This window comes from Amblyraja radiata, chromosome 10 (genome assembly GCF_010909765.2).
Source record: "Amblyraja radiata isolate CabotCenter1 chromosome 10, sAmbRad1.1.pri, whole genome shotgun sequence".
In the NCBI taxonomy this organism is placed as follows: domain Eukaryota; kingdom Metazoa; phylum Chordata; class Chondrichthyes; order Rajiformes; family Rajidae; genus Amblyraja; species Amblyraja radiata.
Window position 1 is genome coordinate 54,800,383 of NC_045965.1, and position 23,929 is coordinate 54,824,311.

General features: G+C 43.7%; 1 protein-coding gene across 1 annotated transcript in view; it reads left to right on the forward strand.

Annotated features, from left to right (window-relative positions):
* Positions 1-23,929, forward strand: part of dpyd (dihydropyrimidine dehydrogenase) — a 675,582-nt gene that overhangs the window by 554,265 nt on the left and 97,388 nt on the right. Inside the window, exon 19 of the mRNA XM_033028889.1 lies at positions 9,489-9,631. Coding sequence (XP_032884780.1) covers positions 9,489-9,631 — 143 coding nt within the window. The remainder of the gene's footprint in view (positions 1-9,488; positions 9,632-23,929) is intronic.

Sequence of the window (23,929 nt, forward strand, 5' to 3'; positions counted from 1 at the left end):
GTGCAGTTGAGGGCTATGGGTCAGTGGTGGAATATTACTTTGGGGGATGGACCCAACGGGTCCGCACCTGGTCTACTAAGATATAAAACCCCAGTTGCCCAATCTCTTCCTAAAATTTAGGCCCTCGAGTCCTAGCAACATCCGTGTAAATCTTCTTTCCATCCTTCAGAACTTAATGGTACCTTTGCTACGGCAGGGAGACCAAAACTAAACACCCCGCCAACGTCTTTGCACCATTGTCACAGAACATCCTAGTTTCTATATTCTATGACTGATGAAGGCCAAGTGCCAAAAGCTTTCTTCACCGCCCCATCAACCTATGTACGTACTGTGTATGTACACCTAGACCCCTCTGCTCTACAACACTCCCTGGGGCTCTTCCATTTACTGTGAAAGTCCTGCCCTGGTTTGACTTCCTGAAGTGCAACACCTGACACTTATCTGGATTAAACTCTATATGGCATTCCCTGATCCAATTGCCAAGCCGATTAAGATCCCATTGTAATTCTTGCTTCCTGCGAATGAAAGGTTGATATATGAAAAGAGGTTGAGCATAGAATAATGGAGGGTGAAGCTGAATTTAATTTTAGTTTTAGTTTTAGAGATACAGCGTTTAGAACAGGCCCTTTGGCCCACAGAATCCACAACGACCAGCGATCCCCGCACATTAACACTACCCTACACACACTAGGGACGATTTTTCATTTATACCAAGCCAATTAACCTACAAACCTGTATGCCTTTGGAATGTGGGAGGAAATGGAATATCTCGGAGAAAACCAACGCAGGTCAAGGGGAGAACGCACTAACTCCATACAGACAGCACCCGTAGTCAGGATCGAACCCCGGGTCCTTGGCGCTGTGAGGCAGCAACTCTACCGCTGCACCACTATGCCGCCCATACACCATACACTAATGTAATGTAAGATTCATCGAGGATGGACATGTTGGATGATTCCACCTGTGGGAGTATGTAGAGCTAAGTTATAGATTCCGATGGAGAAGGAGCCCATTTCAGATGGAGGTAAGGAGGAGTTTCTTCCCTTAGGGGTCATGGTTCTGGAGCTTTGCAGTGGAGGAGGAGTCAAATGACAGTAATTTCAAATGCAAGAAGGTCAAGGGGTATGAACAGTGCTGAAAGAGGTACGGAGGCCAAGATAGGATCAGTCATGATCTATTGAATGTTGAAACTGGCTCAAGAGACTGTTGAACCCACTCCTGCGCTTGTTACTTATGCTTTCTTTCGTTTAGATTAGTTTAGTTCTATCCCATTTTCTCATCTGCTCCCTGCACAGTAGGGGGAATTTTACAGAGGCCAACTAACCTACAAACCCGCACGTCCTTTGAGGCATGGGAGGAAACCACACAGTCCGGCGGTGAACATGCAAACTCCACACAGATAGCATCTGAGGTCAAGATCGAACCGAAGTCTCTGGTGCTGTAAGGCAGCAGCTGTACCAGCTGTTCCACCCTGCTGCCCCCGACGAAGCAATTAGTAACACAGAAGAAACCATTTACCCTGTAAAATTAAACACAACTTCCAGGGCCAAACTATTCTTGTGTGTGACTTTAATACATCCTGTGTCTCTTTTCAAGCTATTCTGGTCACTGTTCCATTACCTTAATTCATTTCTACACTTCCAAATATTTTAACTGCCCTTTCCCATAATAAATCTACTGAACTATTAATTTATACACCATTTTATGGATAGTCAGAAACAGATGTCTCCACAGCAGGCTTTCAGATGATGCTGGTGTAGGAGTGGCACCCTGCCTGCAAACGTATTTAATTGTAATCCTTTTGACAGAAGGGTTAAACAGCGGTAAACACAGGCAGTGAAACTGAGTAAAACTGGCACAAAATATGTTGTGGTAAATCAGCTCAATCTTGCTTTCAATTCGTTTTTTCGATTGGAGATACAGCGTGGAAACAAGTCCTTCGGCACACCGAGTCCGCGCTGACCAGTGATCACCACACACTCGCGCTATCATACAGACTGGGGACAATTTACAATTTTTACCGTAGCCAAATTAACCTACAAACCTGCATGTCCTTGAAGTGTGGGAGGAAACCGGAGCACCCGGGGAAAACCCACGGGGAGAACGTACAAATCTCCGTACAGGCAAAATCCGTAGTCAGGATCTAACCCGGGTCTCTGGCGCTATAAGGTAGCAACCCTACCACTGTGCCACCATGCGGCCCTTAATACAAAGGAAAAGGGGGTGAATGTATAATGAGGTACTGATCCACAACTACCCATTTGTATTTCTGCCGCGGTTCAAATGCAGCCTCACAGTGTCTTAGTTTGTTCGGCTTGGTAAATGCTGATGATGCTCTCAGTCTTGCGGATCAATATTCTGCAAACATTATCATCCCCAACAGATTTTTGCATGAGAAATTAATGCAGGGAGCTGAATAATGATGTTGCATGGGTGGCAGAAGAAATGTGGTGTAATTTTTATATTGCCGATCTTGTAAATAAGAACTCACATGAGGAAGAGTTTTGCCCCATGACATGCTGGTCCACCTTGAGCGACAGACTGGTTCCGCCAAGATGCAGCACAGAACGCCACAGGGGATCCTTTTCCCTGGTGGACTGCAACCTGTACAACTCCTCCCACCAGTCGTAGGGTAGACTGACTCCCCTCCCCCCCACACTTCCCAATCTTTGCACATCCCCAATCCTGGAGTTTCCGCTCGTCACTTTAATTTCATGTTTCATGTATCTTGTTGTGTTATTTGACTGTTGGCAGACCAATTTCCCTCCTGGGGTAAATAAAGTTCTTTCATATCGTATCGCATTATAAAGGGAATATGGGAACAGCCTAGCAGTGTTCAGGTTTTTACGAAGATACGAGAAGGTCTAGGCACCCAAAACATTGTTAGGAGATGGTTTAAAATCTTTAATTTATTGATAATGAGTGTGAATTTAATAAGGTCTGCTAAGCCAGGTTTCATTGTGGGTAGGACGGAACTGCAGATGCTGGTTTAAACCTAAACAGAGACCCAAAAAGCTGGAGTAACACAGCGGGACAGGCAGCATCTCTGGAGAGAGGGAATGGGTGACGTTTCAGGTCGGGACCCTTCTTCAGGAGGTAGTTGAGTTTCCCAAAACACAGGAGAACTGGCAACTAATGTAAAGTAAGGCCAGCTTCCTCGAAAATGTCTGGAGTTTGTAGAAGGGTCTCGACCCAAAACGTTACCCATCCTTTTTCGCCAGAGATGCTGCCTGACCCGTGGAGTTACTCCAACACTTTGTGTCTATCTTTGGTATAAACCAGAAGCTGCAGTTCTTTATATGCTGTAGAGGGGCTGAATGATAATATAGCAAATCCAGTACTTAGGTTGGGCTTGTGGACAGCAATAAGTGAAGGCCTATAAATCCATAAACAGTATGGACTGTCAGCCTTAGAATTCATGTCATAAGTAAGTCATAAATGATAGGTGTAGAATTAGGCCATTCGGCCCATCAAGCCTACTCCACCATTCAATCATGGCAGATCTATCTCTCCTGAAGGAGAGATAGATCAGCCATGATTGAATGGTGGAGTAGACTTGATGGGCCGAATGGCTTAAATCTACTCCCATCACTTATGACTGACATATGACCTTATGCATGGTTGCTGAGGGTGGAGGTGAGCTGTAATTTTTTCTGAGCAGAGGCGAGACTCACAAACAGACTGATGGCGTAAGCTAGCTCTTCAAGCATTGCATTCCATCTCCTGTGTTTCCACATTTTCTGCTCCATCACAATATGTTCCACCCAAGTGCTTTTCTCTTTAATGCCGTGTTCAAATGTATTTTCTGAAATCATTGGGATCGATGTATCTGAACTCGTGAACTGTGACACCCAGGGAGCATGTGATGGTGTGTACTGGGGATTATCGGCATGGCCAGATGCATGAGAATCTATCTCTGCTTGCCTTTACACTGCAAGGAGCAGCATGCCGAAAACATTCACTAACCAGTTTGCTGAGAGTCGACAAGAGATCAGAGCATGAGGTTACGGCAGCCTATGTTGACGAAGAAGAATTTCTTTAGCTACAGGATGGTGAATCTGTGGAATTCATTGCCACAGAGGAGAGGATGTTTCCTGCCGTGGAAGACCCAAAGGACCAGAGGGCACAGCCTCTGAATGAATGGACAAACCTTTAGAATGGAGACAAGGAGGAATTTCTTTAGCCAGAGGGTGATGAATCTGTGGAATTCACTGTCACACACGGCTGTGGAGGTCAAGTCATTCAGTATTTCTAAGGCAGAAATAGATAGATTATTTATTAGTATGGGTATTAGGGGTTATGGGGAGAAGGCAGAAGAATGGGGTTAGGAGGGAGAGATAGATCAGCCATGATTGAATGGCGGAGTTGACTCGATGGGCCAAATGGGCTAATTCCGCTCCTATCACTTATGAATATATGACCAGGATAACTCTGAGAATGGTTAACCCACTAACTGTCTTCTGTTGCCACAAACCTCCATTGCAGTGAAGAAGTAGGAAGTATACTAAAGTTGTTCACATGTAGGGGTGGGGTGAGGGGCATTACTGTAATTCCTTACTGTTCTGTCTTGAATACTCTCAGTGGTTCAGCCCTATGACCTGTGGAAGAGCACAATACAAGTACCATTGCCAGGTTTTCTGGACTAACTCTATTCTGAGTTGGTCATGGCATGGAAGAATTAAAAAAATGCCTAAACAGTTATGCCACTTGTGAGACCTCCTCCACTGTACTAGAACACCAGGGCAACAAAAAATCATTGGGTATTTTTAAAGCGGAGATTGACAAGTTCTTGATTAGTACGGGTGTCAACGTTTACCGGGTGAAGAGCAGGGGAATGGGGTTGAGAGGGAAAGGTAGATCAGCCATGATTGAATGGCGGAGTAGACGTAATGGGCCGAATGGCCTAATTCTGCTCCTATGACCTATGAACGTATGATGAGCCATGAAGTGGCTACAACTCTTCCCAACTCCAACACTCTCTGTTACCCAACATTTCAGGACACCAGGAACCTCATCCATTGAAACAAATTTCACATTTATGATTCATCCTCCTGTAAGCAATCACTTGTTTTTTATAGATTGTTTGACCTACAAATTATCCATTTGTTAAGATGACATGCAATAATATCTAAGTATGGGCACACAGTTTATAGTGGGTGTGATGATGTAGATGCAGCAGAACAGAGGGACTCGTAGAATTGGGTATATATACTGATGTGAGCAAAATTAATATTTTACTTAAAAGCAATTGAATTCCAATAGAAAATAATATATCAACTAATTTTCCACATACTAATATTCCACAAAAAGCAATGAGAAACATGATTGATATTTGATTTGATCATTTGGGATAAATATTATTTTGGATATATGGTGAACACTCTTGTGCTTCTGCCTACAATGCAATGCAATTTTTAATATGCACCTCAGGGAAGGAGGGGATCTTGGTTTAACAACACATCCTCATAATTGTGTAGCACTACCTCAATGTGATAGAGAAACGCCAGTCTAGAATATTACACTCAACAGACTGAGATTTCTAAAGAAGGAGCAGATCCTATTACAGGGGTTTATTGCTGGTTCCTACAGTAAGTTTATTCTATTTGCAAATGAATTCCACCCGGGTTACAATAGCCTGGCTCTCAATTTTTCCCACTAAGATTGCTATCTCTAAAATTCAAAGAGCACAATCGAATTTTACCACAGAACATGATTTGCCCACTATTAAAGGGTTTGTATTTTCAGTGCTGGAAGCTCAATCACCTTATTAAAATTAAGTTAACCGTGTAAATTTGTGCAAGATAGCAGATGTGATTTGTGTTCTCCGTTCCTTTTGGCCAGACGTCCATTCGAACCCAAATTGCTCTAACACAAAAAAAGTTGTGTCCCTAAAGGGCCTGTCCCACTGTACGAGGTAATTCAAGAGTTCTCCCGAGTTTTCCCCTGATTCAAACTCGGAGAATGTCCGTAGGAGTTCGTGGATGTCTCGTAGCGGCTCGTACGATTAAAAAGTAACATCTTTTTTCATCACGAGTATTTTTTTACTCGTGGACATTTTTCACAGTGTTGAAAAAACGTCAAGAGTTTACCGGATTTCCCGAGTACCTACCGTGAGCATTACGAGCCGCTACAAGACATCCACGAACTCCTACGGACCTGCTACAGACATTCTCCGAGTTCGAATCAGGGGAAAACTCAGGAGAACTCTTGAATTATCTCGTACAGTGGGATAGGCTTTTAACAACAGCGATGAATTTGGCTCACATGTAAAATGGCACAAATTTTAGTTTCAAGACATAAGATGCATCGTGAGGTGACTCATTATGGATGATGCATGAAAAATGAATTTAGTCTTAAGTATTTGTTCAGAATTCTTTTTAGGATCCCATTGCTGCCTTATTGCTGTGCACTGGATTTGTTCAGCTCTATTACCCTCAAACTCTGAACCACTTTTCGTCACGACCATTGTTGACGGACCTTTCATTGTTAAGCCATTAACAGGTAATAAACTGATATTGGTCATGTTGTACCTGTCTGAGAAGTGGCTGCCTCATATGTAGAAATGTCGATAGCTTTAAACGTTTATTTACCGGAGTCATAAGTCTCAATCTGAAACGTCACATACAGTATCCCTTTCTTCCAGAGATGTTGCCTAACCCGCTGAGTTACTCCAGCATTTTGTGTCTATCTTCGGTGTAAACCGGCATCTGCAGTTCCTTCCTACACAGTCAGCATATTACATTCTCCATTCAATGTATTTTGGAGGAAGGTGTACTTTGTTCTTCCACTGAACGATTCATTCATGCCTGGAATTAATTTACAGGCATGTCCATTTTCCATACACAATTCGTCAGTATTGAATATCTAAGATTCAAGCAGGCTCCAAGAAAGGTAAATTATGAACTCCAGCTCTTGATATGCTTTAAAAAATGGAATTTGTGAGTTACAGTCTGAGACACCTCAGATAAATGAGCTGATTAAAAAGATTATGTGAGATAGTAAGACTAATTTCCCCAGAGCTGTTTCCAGCCGGCTGCTATCAATTTTCCAAAGGTGAGGTGGAATCGGTATGTCACCTGCACCCCTGGTAAGGTTACCGTGGGGGGGGGGGGGAGCAAATCAGCTCTTAAACAAAAATAGTAAAGTTATTGGACAATGTGGACCCACAGTATATTAAAGAAAGGCAGTAGTTTGGGTGAAGCAAGTCAAAGCCTGGTGCTTCAAAACCATTTGTGATAACTTAGGTTCTTAATACTACAGAGCGCTGAAAGTACGGGTTGTCTTTATTTGGTTCTATGTTGTGGGCTGTCAATTGTTTCGAGGAGCAGGTTTGTTAAATATGTATTCACTGCACGACCAAGAACGAGGAGGGACTGGAAGGAGGGCCGCTGAGAACGAAGAGGGGCCCGGGGGACTGCCTGTGGCCGCAGGCTGAGCTCGTCGCTGCGAGAAGAACCTTTGAAACCGTACTAAGAACTTTTGAAACTTTGTCTGCGCCAGAAACGTGACGACTTTTTGTGTACTGCCTAGATGAAGTCTGCTGTATAATTTTATCGGATTGTATGCAAAAACAAAGAATTTCACTGTACCTAGGTACACGTGACAATAAAATATTATTGCATCATTGAATTTTAAAGTTGCTAATCTCCCCTCAACCTGCTTCGTACGATTATACTTCAAATAATATGACTATATTATTACTGTGCGGCACGGTGGCGCAGAAGTAGAGTTGCTGCCTTACAGCAACCAGCAACCCGAGTTAAATCCCGACTATGGGTGCTGTCTGTACAAGATTGTATATTCTCCCCGTGACTGCATGCGTTTTCCCGAGATCTTCGGTTTCCTCCCCCACTCCAAAGACGTACACGTTTTAATTGGCTTATTATAAGTGAAAATTGCCCCTAGTGCGTGTACGATAGTGTTAATGTGCAGGGATTGCTGGTCAGCACCGACTCAGTGGGCCGAAGGGCCTGTTTCCGCGCAGTATCTCTAAAACTGAAAACTAACATAGAAACATAGAAAATAGGTACAGGAGGAGGCCATTCGACCCTTCGAGCCAGCACCACCATTCATTGTGATCATGGCTGATCGTCCCCAATCAAAAACCCGTGTGTGCCTTCTCCCCATATTCCTTGATTCCACTAGCCCCTAGAGCTCTATCTAACTCTCTCTTAAATCCATCCAGTGATTTGGCCTCCACTGCCCTCTGTGGCAGGGAATTCCACAAATTCACAACTCTCTGGGTGAAAAAGTTTTTTCTCACCACAGTCTTAAATGGCCTCCCCTTTATTCTAAGACTGTGGCCCCTGGTTCTGGACTCGCCCAACATTGGGAATATTTTTCCTGCATCGAGCTTGTCCAGTCCTTTTATAATTTTATAATTTTATATATTTCTATAAGATATCCCCTCATCCTTCTAAACTCCAGTAAATACAAGCCTAGTATTTTCAATCTTTCCTCATAAGACAGTCCCGCCATCCCAGGGATCAATCTCGTGAACCTACGCTGCACTGCCTCAATCAAAAGGATGTCCTTCCGCAAATTAGGAGACCAAAACTGTACACAATACTCCAGATGTGGTCTTACCAGAGCCGTATACAACTGCAGAAGAGCCTCCATATAACTATATAGAACTAAAACTATATCATTGAAAAATGGCTCGCCTAAATATCAAAAAATTATTCTACTTTTGCTTAATGCTTCCAAGATGGCGCCCAACCCAAGCAACTATTTGCGCACTAACCACAGAAGCAGATCTATAATCACATATTGCAATCACTCCACACTCTTAAATCTCTATTCCTACAACAGCATTTTTTACCTTGCACTAAACGTTATTCCCTTATCATGTATCATCCACTGCAAATAGCTCGATTGTAATGATGTATTGCCTTTCTCCTGACTGGTTAGCATGCAACAAAAGCTTTTCACTGTACCTCGGTACAAGTGATAATAAACCAAACTGAACTGAACTAATCACATTATATTAATTCATTCTGAGAATTACATTAATTATATTGACGCATTTTGATGGGATTTTGCATGTTTGATCTTGAAGTTTAATGTAAACCAACATTACATTTTCCAAGATACTGCAAAATATGAAACCCAGTCAGGTAATTATCTGTAAGACCGTATTCCAAGGTCTGTATTATACTATTGTGCTCAAATAGCCATTGCAATTTTGACACGCTTATTTGTTAAGAGAAGTGGGAGTATTTCTTTGAGCATTATGATTGTAACTATGAATTTATTTTCATTCTTTTTAAGAATTTCAAGACCCTTCAAAAAATTGAATGCAAATGCATAACGGATTTGCCACGTTTGTGAATCAAAATATTTTTTTTGAGGAAGGTGTTAATCCAGTCAAACATTCACTCTGAATGTCATTAAGTTTGTCATTTTAAATGTAAGAGAACAAACGTCTTGTGAAGTCTGTCGCTCTAACAAGAGGTTTATTGTTATTAATCCGTGGTCTTTCTTTTCAGGGATTTCAGTGAGGCCAACTGCTTTAAAGGCAGTATCCAGCATTGCTCAGGCAATACCAGAATTTCCGGTCCTAGCTGCTGGAGGGATTGATTCGGCTGAGGCAGGGCTCCAGTTTCTGCACTGTGGTGCTTCGCTGCTGCAGGTACATTTTATTTAAGCAGGAGAGTTGTGCAAATGGCTTTCCCTCAGATTTTTTCTGCACATTCAAACAATGCACGAGGACCACTGTCACCATTTTAAATCTTAATACTAATAGGCCTCTGTGAACGCACCAAATGTAAATACGGTATGATTCAATCATCACTTTCTGGATGCTGGAAGCAGAACAGGATTAGAAGAGACTTCTTGTGGCTGTTTATCGTACAACAATGTTATATTTCTGTTCCAGGTTTCTCGGCTTTTGAGTTTCACTCCACTAAATTAATTTGTGAAACTGGGCTCGTTGTGCCTGAGCTACGCTGCAGCTTGTGAAGTAAAACAGGGAATATGAGGTTTATATGCGTGGAAGGTAGTGATTGATTTGTTGGTAATAAGGGTCTTGAAAGGAGATGAATAAGCGGCAATGAGATATCAGAGGTGCAATGACGGATGGAGAGACAAGTTTACCATTAAGTACTTGCACAGAGTGATCGGCATTTAAAAGAGACTGAAGGATAAACTACACAAAAAATATACATTACTGAACATATTCAATTGGTAAAAGTAATGTGGGCAACCTTTATTTTGGAAGGAAATTCATGTAATCTCAGTTGCTCCACCTGAAAGGGAGATGGAAGTGGGGTAATTGGAAAAATACAAAAATGTAAATATTATATGTTATATTAATATTTGTGGAAAATGCAAAAACAGAGCTATGTAAAAAGACTAATAGAGTCAGGTTGATTGAATGGCTATTACAAAGATCCCATGAAGGTAGAATGGACCATAGAGATAAATCTAATCTGCACAGCATTGTTCTGACTATTTTAATGAAGATGACATTCTCCACACAACACAGGTGTCAGAGGTTATGGGGAAAAGGCAGGAGAATGGGGTTAGGAGGGAGAGATAGATCAGCCATGACTGAATGGTGGAATAGACTTGATGGGCCAAATGGCCTAATTCTATTCCTATTCATTATGGCCTTAAATGGATGAATAGAAATGGGTCTTGAATGGCCTTCCAGGTCCATAACTGCGTTGCGTTTAAATATATAAAATAAACTGAAACACATTTTTTTCCCTGGCTTTAAATCAACTTTATATTCATAGTCTCAACCTTTTTCACCAGTGCTCAGAAACATGCTTATCTATGATCACTGGTTCAATGGATAATTACTTGTGCATCAGTTTTGGCTCTGAATTCATCCTCTACTATTTGCAACAATGCAGACGTAAGAACCAAGCCAGAGGGCCAGGTGCTTGTAGGTCTCACCTCATGTACAGCCGCGGGGCTCTATACTAAAGTCCAATGGTGGAACGTAAACATCCTGAGCTGAGGGGCTGGAACCACTTCACATCTGGCACCTCAGCTTTATGCCCAGCAGCATAATCAAAGATGAGTCGTATCCTGGCCACTCCCTCTTCTCCCCTCTCCCTTCAGGCAAAAGGTATAGAAGTGTGAAAATGCACACCTCCAGATTCAGGGACAGTTTCTTCCCACCTGTTATCATCCTACCACAACCAGGGAGCAGTGCTAAATTACTATCTACCTCTTTGGTGACCCTCAGATCTTGATCGGACTCTGCTGACTCCACCTTGCACTAAACGTTATTCCCTTATCATGTATCTACACACTGTAAATGGCTTGATTGTAGTCACGTATTCTTTATCTGCTGACTGCATAGCATGCAACAAAAGCTTTTCATTGCACCTCGATACATGTGACAATAAACTAAACTGAACTGAATTGAATAATGTTGGAGGAACTCAGTTAGTCAGGCAGCATCTGTGGAGAGAACGGAGAGGCAGAGCTTGGTTTGGGAAGATAGTCGCAAAAAGTTGGAGTAACTCAGCGGATCAGGCAGCATCTCTGGAGAAAAGGAATAGGTGACGTTTCAGGTTGAGACCCTTCTTCATTCTGCGTTCCATCTTAGTTTGGGACACTTCTTTCAGACCCTGATCTGACTCGTTGCCTGTCCATTCCCTCCAGTGATGCAGCTGGACCCATTGAATGCCACCAGCATGTTGTGTTTAGCTCAAGATTCCAGCATCACCAGTTTCTTGTATCTCCTCAGTCCAGTTCAGTTTTAGTTTATTGTCACGTGTACCGAGGTGCAGCAAAATGTGTGTGTGTGCATACAGAGGGGGAGATCATTTAAACATGATCATGGGTGGTGATTAAAAAGGTCAGCAGTTTCTTCTGTTTTATTTTATATTCATTTCCAAAATTAAAGGATGAAAGGAAATTTGGTACTTCCTATTTTGTTTAATATTTTTTTCATATTTTTAGATTATTTACATAAATTTGAACTGTCTGATCATTAAAAACATTTGTGAGCGTGACTTGAAAAGGGCACATTTGAAAAAGGCGGCACGGTGGTGCAGCGGTAAAGTTGCTGCCTTAAGCGGCCTTTTCACGGGGCGAGTTGACGCAAGATGTCACCAGAGTGAAGAGGTCGTGGTCCAGCACGAGTCTCGCACGATATAACGGCAGTAGATAAAGAGTTCCCACGGTACTCGGCATTTCTGCCATTTGTGCGAGTGACTTGTCCGTTTCCCGAGCTTTCCCGTTAAATCTTGAATGAACATCGTGAACTACACGTGACACAAATGATGTAACTTTTTTTTTCACACACTATATATATCCTCCCTTGGTTGAATTGGCTCATTTGGAGACATATTTTACTGTGTATGTGGGAGACACAGATGGACTGAGCACAGTACCTCGGTCTTACTGTGTGTGGGAGAGGGGGAGAAAGAGACGTACACTCACAGAGGCAGAGTCTCAGCCTGTGTAAGAGGGAGGGAGAGAGAGAGAGAGGCACACACAAGGTGGATGTGAAATCTCACCTGCCTGTTTCAGTGACAGACACCCGCCGTCAGTAAATGAAGACACCCCCATCTGTCTCCCCCTCCTCTCCCTCGACTCCCCCACCTTTCTCTCCCAACTCCAGTCCCGTCCCGACCCCCTGGGAAACTGAATAGAGCAACAGTCAACTGCTGCCTGTGCGCTGATATGACAATAAAGGCTACTTTACTTTACTGAGTTAAAGAGTTCCCACGGTAGACTGTAAAACTGGGACCCTGGTTCTGGACTCCCCCAACACCGGAACCCTTCTTCAGACAGCCTAATCGGAATTGAGTCTGAAGATGTGTCTCGTCCCGAAACATCATCTTTTTTTCCTCCAGAGATGCTGCTTGACTCGCTGAGTTACTCCAGCTTTTTGTGTCTGTCTTCGGTTTAAACCAGCATGTACAGTTCACTCCTTACACGGGTCTCTGTACAACATTGATTGGTAGCGTTCCGGACCCCTGGACCCGAGGACTCCGACCTGTATCTCTCAAAGAAGTACATGTGAAAAATTTCTCACGGACCATAAAAATGCGTAACCTTTCAGTAAAGTCCCTTTTAAAGTCCCTTTTAAAGATTATAGTTATTTTCTTGAATCTCATTAACATAACTCATGAATAAGTTGATGTCCATATGCGGATGCAAATCTTTATTTTTATTTATTTTTTAAATTCAATCCCACATAAGATAATTTTTACTCACCTTCTGTTCCCTCTGTCCAGCTTCCGGGTTCACCGTTCGCAGGAGTTCCCACGGTACCCGCAAGAGTTATTACGGATATCGCACTGGCCACTACGTTCATATAATGTTGCAATACTCAACCACAAGTGTACAAGTCAATCTTGGAGAAATTCAAACTTTCTTGAATTTTCTCCCGAGTGACCAAGTTACACGATGACCTGCCGTTAGCGCTACGGTGGTCCACGAATGCCGCACTGTTATCGCACGAGGTTCCCACGATGTTAAACTCCGGTTAACTCTTGCGTCGTCGCCCCGTGAAAAGGGCGCTTTACAGTGCCAGAGACCCAGGTTTGATTCTGACTACGGGTGCTGTCGGTACAGAGTTTGTACATTCTGTCCGAGACCGATTGGATTTTCGTCGGGTGCTCTGGCTTCCTCCCACCCTGAAAAAGACACACAGGTTTGCAGATTATTTGGCCTTGATAAAAATTGCAAATTGTCCCTAGTGTGTAGGATATTGTTAGAATAGAATAGTTTCTTTATTGTCATTGTAACATGAACCATGTACAACAAAATTGTAAAATGTCAGCCAGTCAGTGCACCATTCAAACATTTCTAAAAGCTAACGATACATACAAGGTAAAATATTTAAAAAAAGATAAACAACTAAAATAAATATCATGAAAATAGCACGCATAAACACCCAGCCCTACATCCTTCTGTCGATTTCACAGTCTCTTAGTATGTATCGCCCCTGCGTTCCTTGGCGGCTACATTTAGTGCCTTTATAGCAGTGGGGTAAAAACTGTTTTTAAGTCTGTTTGTCCTTGTCCTTGTAGATCTGTACCGTCTGCCTGACGGTAACAGTTCAAACAGGGAGTGTCCGGGGTGGGAAATGTCCTTTATAATACTCTGGGATTTTTTGATGCAGCGGGAACTGTGTAAGTCCTCCAAGGTAAGGAGAGGGCAGCCGACAATCCTCTGGGCGTTGTCAATGGCCCTCTGGAGGGCTTTCCTCTGAGCCGCTGTGCAGCTGGTGTACCATACGCATACACGCATACACAGTATGTTAGGATGCTCTCAATGGAGCACCGATAAAAGGACAGCAGCTTCCTCCCACCTGTGTGCAGGGATGGGCACGGACTCGATGGGCCAAAGGGCCTGTTTCCATGCTGTACCTCTAAAACGGAGCTAAAAACGAAACTAAAAGCAGCAGATTGTTTATCGGGGCAATGGTGTCAAGGTGGGGAGGGGGTGTGGAATGACAATGTCAGATTCCATCATCTGAGGCCAAGTGAGAGAAATGTGACAGTGAAAGCTTCGAGATCAATTCAAACCCATAGTGTTGCATAAGAAAAGGAGGCGGGAGTGAGGAGCTGGACTGAACACAATCCTGTCCAATGTAACCTAAACTGCTGAACAAGACATTTGTAAGACTTCTAAGAGCAAATATTCTAAAGACCTGACAAAGCATGATACCAGGTAAATCAATGGCGGCACAATGGCGCACCTAGTAGAGCTGCTGCTTCATGTTCAACCTTGACCTCGGGTGCTGCGTGTGTGCAGTTTGCACGTTCTCCCTGTGACCACATGGGTTTTCTCCGGGTGCTCCGGTGTCCTCCCACATCCCAATGGCCTGTGGGTTTGTAGGTTAATTAGCCTTTGTAAATTGCCCCTAGTGTGTAGGGAGTGCATGGAACTGGTATGTGAAGAGGTGATCAATGGTCAGCGAGGATACGGTGGACCAGCCTGTTTCCATACCGTACCACTAAACACTGTCATCACAAAAAAAAGCTGCCATATAATTTTATTTAAGTTTGTGACTTTATTGGAGGCTAGGGCGTGATCTTTGACCAACATCTGAAATGCAGGGCAATAAATGTTAGATGTGAACATTCATCAACTAGTTAAAAACATGAACTAGATTTATTTTAATAGGAACCAAATTAATTACTTGTTAATTGCATGGACAATATTCTTCTGCGTAAATCTGGATTTTATTTCATAACTTAAGGAGTTTGAGGAGCAGAATTAGGCCCATCAAAAGTCTACATCTTCATTCAATCACGGCTGATCTATTTTTCCCTCTCAACCCCATGGCCCTGTCTTCTCTCCATAACCCCTGACGCCCGTATTGATCAAGATTCTGTCAATCTCCGTCTTAAAAATATATCAGCATTTCACTTGTTTTGCTTGTAGTTTTGAGCCCTGGACCATGCCCTAGAGGTAGAGTTTATTCTGCGCACTAGGCTGGGATTACTGACAGTAAACTATCTGTCTTGCTGCTTCCCCCACAAGGTTTCTTGTTCAAATTTATGCCCATGATTGATATTGTGACATGTTACAAATTGTAACGGGCTGGTACAGTTGTTCAGTGCTCAGTGCTTTGAGGAGGAATAAACAGCACAAGTGTGCAACCAAAGCACGCTCTCTTAAGGTGATAAAATGACGGTGTTGTGTGTTTCATAACGTACCAAAAAACAAAAGCATTCTCAGAAAAACAAAGTCCTGTGGCAGTGAACAGAATTTTCCTACAACCTGTGTAGGAAGGAACTGCTGATGCTGGTTTAATCCAAAGATAGACACAAAAAGCTGTAGTAACTCAATGGGACAGGCAGCATCTCTGGAGAGAAGGAATGGGTGACGTTTCGGGTCGAGACTCAAAACATCACCCATTCCTTCTTTCCAGAGATGCTGCCTGTCCCGCTGAGTTACTCCAGATTTTTGTGTCTACCTTTTCTTACTACCTATTTTGTTTCTGTGCCTTGTTTGCACAGACCCCATTCTTTTTGGTTGGATCAATGGATGCCTTGAAAAAGTCTAGAAATTATGTAGTTTGGAGCAGCATTTCAATGCTGGATATATACACTGATGACAAAAGACATGCAGTTTTGAGACCCACAAAGTGGTGTGGGCTGCATTAAATAAGGCAGCCTTTAGCTGGAGGGTTGACACATACTTCTGTGCGACTGGGAGGGAGTTCAGCCTTACCATGGGGTGAAGGCCCAAGACATTCATTTTCTTTGATTACTCAGTGAGTGCTCTCTTTTACAATATGGGATATCTTTAATTTACATTAGATCATAAGATAATGTGATAGGAGTAAATTTAGGCCTTTTGGCCCATCAAGTCTACTCAATCATGGCTGATCTATCTCTCCCTCCTAACCCTATTCTCCTGCCTTCTCCCCATAACCTCTGACACATGTACTAATCAAGAATCTATCTATATCTGCCCTAAATATATCCACCGACTTTGCCTCCACTGCCTTCAGTGGCAAAGAATTCCGCAGATTCACCCTCCTCTGACTAAAGAAATTGATAGAAACATAGAATCATATAAAATAAGTGCAGGAGTAGGCCATTCGGCCCTTTGAGCCAGCACCGTCATTCAATATGGTCATGGCTGATCTTCCAAAATCAGTACCCCGTTCCTACTTTCTTCCCAAATCCCTTGAGTCTGTTAGTCCTAACTATATCTAACTCTCTCTTGAAAGCATCCAACAAATTGGCCTACACTGCCTTCTGTGGCAGAAAATTCCACAGATTCACAACTTCCTGGGTGAAAAAGTTTTTCCTCATCTCAGTCCTAAATGGCCTGCCCCTTATTCTTAAACTGTAACCCTTGGTTCTGGACTCCTCCAACTTGGGGAACATTTTTCCTGCATCTAGCCTGTCCAATCCCTTAAGAATTTTATATGTTTCTATAAGATACCCTCTCATCCTTCTAAATTTCAGTAAATTTAAGCCCAGTCGATCCATTATTTCATCATATGTCAGTTCTGCCATCCCGGGAATTGATCTGGCGAACCTACATAGAAACATAGAAATTAGGTGCAGGAGTAGGCCATTCGGCCCTTCGAGCCTGCACCGCCATTCAATATGATCATGGCTGATCATCCAACTCAGTATCCCGTACCTGCCTTCTCTCCATACCCTTTGATCCCCTTAGCCACAAGGGCCACATCTAACTCCCTCTTAAATATAGCCAATGAACTGGCCTCGACTACCCTCTGTGGCAGAGAGTTCCAGAGATTCACCACTCTCTGTGTGAAAAAAGTTCTTCTCATCTCGGTTTTAAAGGATTTCCCCCTTATCCTTAAGCTGTGACCCCTTGTCCTGGACTTCCACAACATCGGGAGCAATCTTCCTGCATCTAGCCTGTCCAACCCCTTAAGAATTTTATAAGTTTCTATAAGATCCCCTCTCAATCTCCTAAATTCTAGAGAGTATAAACCAAGTCTATCCAGTCTTTCTTCATAAGACAGTCCTGACATCCCAGGAATCAGTCTGGTGAACCTTCTCTGCACTCCCTCTATGTGCAGTAATGTCCTTCCTCAGATTTGGAGACCAAAACTGTACGCAATACTCCAGGTGTGGTCTCACCAAGGCCCTGTACAACTGCAGTAGAACCTCCCTGCTCCTATACTCAAATCCTTTTGCTATGAAAGCTAACATACCATTCGCTTTCTTCACTGCCTGCTGCACCTGCATGCCTACTTTCAATGACTGGTGTACCATGACACCCAGGTCTCGCTGCATCTCCCCTTTTCCTAGTCGGCCACCATTTAGATAATAGTCTGCTTTCCTGTTTTTGCCACCAAAATGGATAACCTCACATTTATCCACATTATACTGCATCTGCCAAACATTTGCCCACTCACCCAGCCTATCTAAGTCACCTTGCAGTCTCCTAGCATCCTCCTCACAGCTAACACTGCCCCCCAGCTTAGTGTCATCCGCAAACTTGGAGATGTTGCCTTCAATTCCCTCATCCAGATCATTAATATATATTGTAAATAGCTGGGGTCCCAGCACTGAGCCTTGCGGTACCCCACTAGTCACTGCCCGCCATTGTGAAAAGGACCCGTTTACTCCTACGCTTTGCTTCCTGTTTGCCAGCCAGTTCTCTATCCACATCAATACTGAACCCCCAATGCCGTGTGCTTTAAGTTTGTATACTAATCTCTTATGTGGGACCTTGTCGAAAGCCTTCTGGAAGTCCAGATACACCACATCCACTGGTTCTCCCCTATCCACGCTACTAGTTACATCCTCGAAAAATTCTATAAGATTCGTCAGACATGATTTACCTTTTGTAAATCCATGCTGACTTTGTCCAATGATTTCACCACTTTCCAAATGTGCTGCTATCCCATCTTTAATAACTGACTCTAGCAGTTTCCCCACTACCGATGTTAGACTAACTGGTCTGTAATTCCCCGTTTTCTCTCTCCCTCCCTTCTTAAAAAGTGGGGTTACGTTTGCTACCCGCCAATCCTCAGGAACTACTCCAGAATCTAAAGAGTTTTGAAAGATTATTACTAATGCATCCACTATTTCTGGAGCTACTTCCTTAAGTACTCTGGGATGCAGCCTATCTGGCCCTGGGGATTTATCGGCCTTTAATCCATTCAATTTACCCAACACCACTTCCCGGCTAACCTGGATTTCACTCAATTCCTCCAACTCCTTTGACCCGCGGTCCCCTGCTATTTCCGGCAGATTATTTTTGTCTTCCTTAGTGAAGACGGAACCAAAGTAGTTATTCAATTGGTCTGCCATATCCTTGTTCCCCATGATCAACTCACCTGTTTCTGACTGCAAAGGACCTACATTTGTTTTAACTAATCTCTTTCTTTTCACATATCTATAAAAACTTTTGCAGTCAGTTTTTATGTTCCCTGCCAGTTTTCTTTCATAATCTATTTTTCCTTTCCTAATTAAGCCCTTTGTCCTCCTCTGCTGGTCTCTGAATTTCTCCCAGTCCTCCGGTATGCTGCTTTTTCTGGCTAATTTGTATACGCATCATCCTTCGCTTTGATACTATCCCTGATTTCCCTTGTTATCCACGGATGTACTACCTTCCCTGATTTATTCTTTTGCCAAACTGGGATGAACAATTTTTGTAGTTCATCCATGCAGTCTTTAAATGTCTTCCATTGCATATCCACCGTCAACCCTTTTAGAATTAATTGCCAGTCAATCTTGGCCAATTCACGTCTCATACCCTCAAAGTTACCTTTCTTTAAGTTCAGAACCCTTGTTTCTGAATTAACAATGTCACTCTCCATCCTAATGAAGAACTCAACCATGTTATGGTCACTCTTGCCCAAGGGGGCACGTACAACAAGACTGCTAACTAACCCTTCCTCATTACTCAATACCCAGTCTAAAATAGCCTGCTCTCTTGTTGGTTCCTCTACATGTTGATTTAGATAACTATCCCGCATACATTCCAAGAAATCCTCTTCCTCAGCACCCCTGCCAATTTGATTCACCCAATCTATATGTAGATTGAAGTCACCCATTATAACGGTTTTGCCTTTGTCGCACGCATTTCTAATTTCCTGTTTGATACCATCTCCAACTTCACTACTACTGTTAGGTGGCCTGTACACAACACCCACCAGCGTTTTCTGCCCCTTAGTGTTTCGCAGCTCTACCCATACCGATTCCACATCCTCCAAACTAATGTCCTTCCTTTCCATTGCGTTAATCTCCTCTCTAACCAGCAACGCTACCCCACCTCCTTTTCCTTTCTCTCTATCCCTCCTGAATATTGAATATCCCTGGATGTTCAGCTCCCAGCCTTGGTCACCCTGGAGCCATGTCTCCGTGATCCCAACTATATCATAATCATTAATAGCTATCTGCACATTCAACTCATCCACCTTATTACGAATGCTCCTTGCATTGAGACACAAAGCCTTCAGGCTTGTTTTTACAACGCTCTTACCCCTTATACAATTATGTTGAAAAGTGGCCCTTTTTGATTTTTGCCCTGGTTTTGTCTGCCTGCCACTTTTACTTTTCACCTTGCTACCTATTGCTTCTACCCTCATTTTACACCCCTCTGTCTCTACACTCACACATTTAAGAAACCCTTTCCCTTTAACTCCACTATCCCATTTGACACCCCACCCCCCTTATTCAGTTTAAAACCACCCGTGTAGCAGTGGCAAACCTGCCTGCCAGAATGCTGGTCCCACACCTGTTAAGATGCAATCCGTCCCTTTTGTAATAATAATAATAATAACTTTATTTATAAAGCACTTTAAACAACTGCAGTTGCCACAAAGTGCTGTACATGAGAACTCATGGACAAAAAGCTATTACAAACCATTAAAAACCGTAAAACGAAGGACTATAAAAAACACACTAAAAATTAAAAGACATTAAAAGCACTAAGAACAGGAGCAATGCCTCAGCCAGTGTCGAAAGCCAAAGAATAAAAATGAGTTTTTAGGGAGGATTTGAAGATGGACAGTGAGGGGGCCTGTCTGATGTGCAGCGGCAAGGTGTTCCAGAGTGCCGGAGCAGCAACAGAAAAGGCTCTATCCCCTCTGAGCTTCCGCTTAGACCTTTGTACAGTTCCCCCTTACCCCAAAACAGATCCCAGTGATCTAAGAATCTAAATCCCTGCCCCGTGCACCAGTTCCTCAGCCACACGTTCAGGTCCCGTATCTCCCTGTTCCTGCTCTCGCCAGCACGAGGAACTGGAAGCACACCGGAGATAACAACCCTGGAGGTCCTGCTTTTCAGCATTTTTCCGAGCTCTCTAAAGTCACGCTGCAGAATATTCATCCCCTTCTTTCTGACATCGTTTGTGCCGACATGCACTACCACTTCCGGATGTTCACCTTCGCCCTTCAGGATTTTCTGCACTCTGTCCGTGACATCCTGGATCCTGGCACCAGGAAGGCAGCACACCATCCTCGCATCCCGTCTGTTGCCGCAGAAACCCCTGTCCGTACCTCTCACAATGGAGTCTCCCACTACAATGGCGTTGCCTGCCTGCCAGGCCTTTTTGGTTTTGGCTCAACAGCCCTATTCGCATCACAAGCCAGTCTGCCGCCCAGTGTAAACACATCTTCTGTCCCGACAGCTTCTAAGTGGGTGAACCTGTTCACAAGAGGTACAACACCCGGGGAAGTTGGCGTTCCATGCTTCCCTCCCGTTCTCACTGTCTCCCACCTTCTCTCTTCCAGTACCTTAGGTGTAACAATCGTACTGTAGGACTTGTCGAGGAACGACTCATTCTCGGACGAACCGGAGGTCATCCACTTGCTTCTCAAGTTCCCCAACACGGCCCTTCAGGAGCTCTACCTGGATGCACTTCTCGCATTTGTAGCAGCCAGAGGCACCAGCGGTGTCCTTGACCTCCCACATACTGCAAGCATCACACTGAATCAGCTTGCCTGACATCTCCTTCTTTCGTCTCTACCTCTCAAGCGTATTGCGTAGTCTCCTCTCCTCAGCCTCCTCGCCAAAGACTCTCGAGCCAAAGACTCACACTTTTCTCACAGGGCACTTCCCTCACAAGGCCGCTCCTCACTGCTGCTCCCCAAGAGCAGTCTTGCTTAAATTGACTGATAAATTGCCTGATTTACCAATTTACAAACCAAATTCCTCAGTTTTCAACTGTCTTCCCGGCACTGACTTACTTCTCTCCTCCCACTTGGGCTAGAGCCAATCAGTCGTATCTCTTGCTAACCTCCTGCTGCTGTTGCTCCCAAAACTACAGCAGTTCTGAGTAAAGTCTGCCTGTCCTTGGCCTCTACTTTAACTGTTTTCACTTCTCTCCTCCCACTTGGGCTAGAGCCAATCAGTCATATCTCTTGCTTATCTCCTGCTGCTGTTGCTCCCAAAACTACAGCAGTTCTGAGTTTGCACCTACGCTGCACTCCCTCAATAGCAAGAACATCCTTCCTCAAATTTGGAGATCAAAATGGCACACAACACTCCAGGCATGGTCTCACCAAGGCCCTGTACATCTGCAGTAGGACCTTCTTGTTCCTATACTCAAATCCTCTCGCAATGAAAGCCAACATGCCATTAGCTTTCTTCACTGCCTGCTATTCCGGCATGCTTCCTTTCAGTGACTGATGTACATCCAGGTCTCATTGTACCTCCCCTTTTCCTAATCTGACACAATTCAGATAATAATCTGCCTCCTTGTTCTTACTACCAAAGTGGATAACCTCATATTTATCTACATTCCTGGAGATGTTACATTTAATTCTTTCGTCTAAATCGTTAATATATATTGTAAATTCTTCCTCATCGCCTTCCTAAAAGAACGTCCTTTAATTCTGAGGCTATGACCTCTAGTCCTAGACTCTCCCACTAGTGGAAACATCCTCTCCACATCCACCCTATCCCCATCCATCCTGTCACATAGTGAGTCTACCTGGAAAACAGTCCTTGACACAAGCTTATGAGAAGTGGAGAATGCACAGATTTTCAGGAGTGAAGAGTATTTAATTGTCATATGCAACGGGAATGGAAGAATGAAATTCGTGCTTGCTGCATTCCTCCAGCCAATGTCCAGTGGCGCAGCAGTAGAGTTGCTGCCTTACAGTGCCAGAGACCCGGGTTCGATCCTGACTACAGGTGCTGTCTGTAAGGAGTTTGCACCTGATAGCGGGGGTCTTCTCCGGGTCCCGCACTCCAAATACATACAGGTTTGTAGGCTAATTGGCTTTGGTAAAATTTTAAATTGTCCCTAGTGTGTAGGATAGTACTAGTGTACGGGGTGATCGCTAGCCGGCACGGACTCAGTGGGCCGAAGGGCCTGTTTCCACGTTGTATCTGTATAGCCACATTAAATGCAAACACTGTGAATAAATAAACAACAAATTATCTCTTATTCTCGATAAACCAGACCATTATAGTGCAAACCAAAGTATAGAGTTTAAAACTCATAGCAGTTCAGTGCTGAGGTAGGGTTGTGGCTAGTATTGTGCAGTTTGGTTCAAGTGCCTGATGGTTGAAGGGAAGAAGACAGGGTGGCACTGTGGCGCAGCGTTAGAATTCCTGCCTGACATTGCTTGCAGCGCTGGGGACCCGGGTTCAATCCCGACGATGGGTGCTGTCTATACGGAGTTAGTACATTCTTCCCATACAGGTTTGTAGGTTAATTGGCTTGGTGTATGGGTAAATTGTCCCTGGTGTGTGTCGGATAGTGTTAATGTGCGGGGATCACTGGTCGGTGCGGACTCGGTGGGCTGAAGGGCCTGTTTGCGCTCCGTACCTCTAAACTAAACTAAACTAAGATGTTCTTGAACCTGGAAATAATGGCTCTCAATCTCCTGTCTTTTCTTCATGATGGTAGGAGCGAAACCAAAGTGGGTGTGCATCTTTGATGATATTAGTTGTCTTCTTAGGATAAGTGTTTCATGTAGACCGCTTCGATGGTGTGAAGATCAGTACCCATGAAGAACCAGGCGATGCCCAATACCTTCTGCAGCCTCCTTCATTCATGGTCATTCAAATGACCAAAACAGCACATGATACTACCAGTCAGTATCCACCTTGGTGTTCAGCTCTATGACTCGATGACTCCTTGCCTCAAAGAACAAAGGTTCAATAGTGTATTTGGTGAAATGCCAAATCCTCTCAAATGTCTAATAAATTGAGTCACGGGTGAGTTTTCTTTATAATTGCATCAATATTCAGGGTTCAGGAAGAGTTGCATATGGCCAGGGACGTGAAGCTGGTGACTCTCTCCACCTCTGTCCTGCCAATGAAGACAGGTACATGGTCCCTCAGCTTTCCCTTCCTGAAGTCAACAAACAGCTCCTTGGTCAAGCTAACTTTGAGAACCAGATTGCTGTTCTCTCTCTCTACGCAATCTGATTTTCGATCTCCCTCCTGTGCTCTGCCTCATCGTTACCCGTTATTCTCTGAACGGCGGTGATATCTCCGATGAATTTAAAGATGGCTTTGGAACTGTGTCTGGCTACACAGTCATGAGTATAGGGAGA